The sequence below is a fragment of the Anneissia japonica genome, unplaced genomic scaffold, assembly GCF_011630105.1.
Source record: "Anneissia japonica isolate Jap-2015-1 unplaced genomic scaffold, ASM1163010v1 scaffold101520_len866_cov116, whole genome shotgun sequence".
Lineage (NCBI taxonomy): Eukaryota > Metazoa > Echinodermata > Crinoidea > Comatulida > Comatulidae > Anneissia > Anneissia japonica.
This window is the reverse complement of record NW_022695517.1, coordinates 1-866: the sequence shown is the minus strand read 5'-3', so window position 1 is coordinate 866 and position 866 is coordinate 1. Positions and strand designations below refer to the sequence as shown.

General features: G+C 43.5%; 1 protein-coding gene across 1 annotated transcript; it reads right to left on the bottom strand.

The window, feature by feature from the left end:
- Window positions 1-379: 379 nt before the first annotated feature.
- LOC117101486 lies at window positions 380-860 on the bottom strand. Its single transcript, XM_033241455.1, has 2 exons — window positions 852-860; window positions 380-759 (listed from the first exon to the last, which is right to left on the bottom strand). The coding sequence occupies exon 2, from the start codon at window positions 704-706 to the stop codon at window positions 395-397; it is 312 nt and encodes a 103-aa protein (XP_033097346.1). The 5' UTR covers window positions 707-759; window positions 852-860; the 3' UTR covers window positions 380-394.
- Between the last annotated feature and the right edge of the window lie 6 nt (window positions 861-866).

The window sequence follows — 866 nt, the reverse complement described above, 5'->3', positions numbered from 1 at the left end:
TGACCAATTTATCACCAGAAGGACCCCATTGGAAGTAAGTACAAGACTTTCACTGGTTATTCTTGGATGTGTTTCACACTGAGGAGATCAAAAATCATCCCAGCAACAGGCCCGTATCCAGGGGGGTTTTTATGGTTCGGGAGAACCCCTTTTTTATGGTAAACCCCCTCTTCAAATTTCCCAAATAAGTCCTCTAACCCAACTTACTGCACTGCAGACCCACCCAGACATGGTCGTCTGCTTTTGTAGCATTATTTAGACCCATAAAGCACAAAAATCCTCTTGCTGTGGGGGTTTTGCTGACCCCACCGGGACTTCGACCGTGGACCTCACGCCAGAACCCCCCCCCCCTTTGAAGGACCTGGCTACAGGCCTGAGCATTAATAATACATTACTAACCATCTTTTTCTTTACGTCTTAGATGTAATTTTGCACTAGCATGTCCTTCACCTTCTACAAGGAATGGTTGATCCACTGACAATAACTGAGATCCAAAGGCCTTGTTAGCAAGCTCGGCGAGTCCTCGCTCTGTCAAAACCCTGTACATTATTTCAACTTGATTTGTCTCGTAGTTCTGTTGTTTCCTCCATTCTGTAAGCATATTTATGATGCGATCTTGTGATAGGCTATAGTCGCTACATATTTGCTGGATCCTGTTCCAACTGAGACCTAGTCTGACGCCCACTTGTTTCCATTCCGGTCCCATGCAGTTGGCAAATTCAAGCAGGTGCTCATTTTCTAGGTAACCAAGATTTTTATCTAAAGTGAAGAAGAATACTGTACAATGAAATAACAATAGCTCTAGAATCCATGAGATAGAAAATACCAATAATAATGTCAGAAACTCTAACCTGGTGCTGGGATTC

Bases quoted from the DNA above. Each gene is read 5' to 3' on its own strand.
- LOC117101486 (XM_033241455.1), bottom strand. From the start codon at position 706: ATGGGACCGGAATGGAAACAAGTGGGCGTCAGACTAGGTCTCAGTTGG.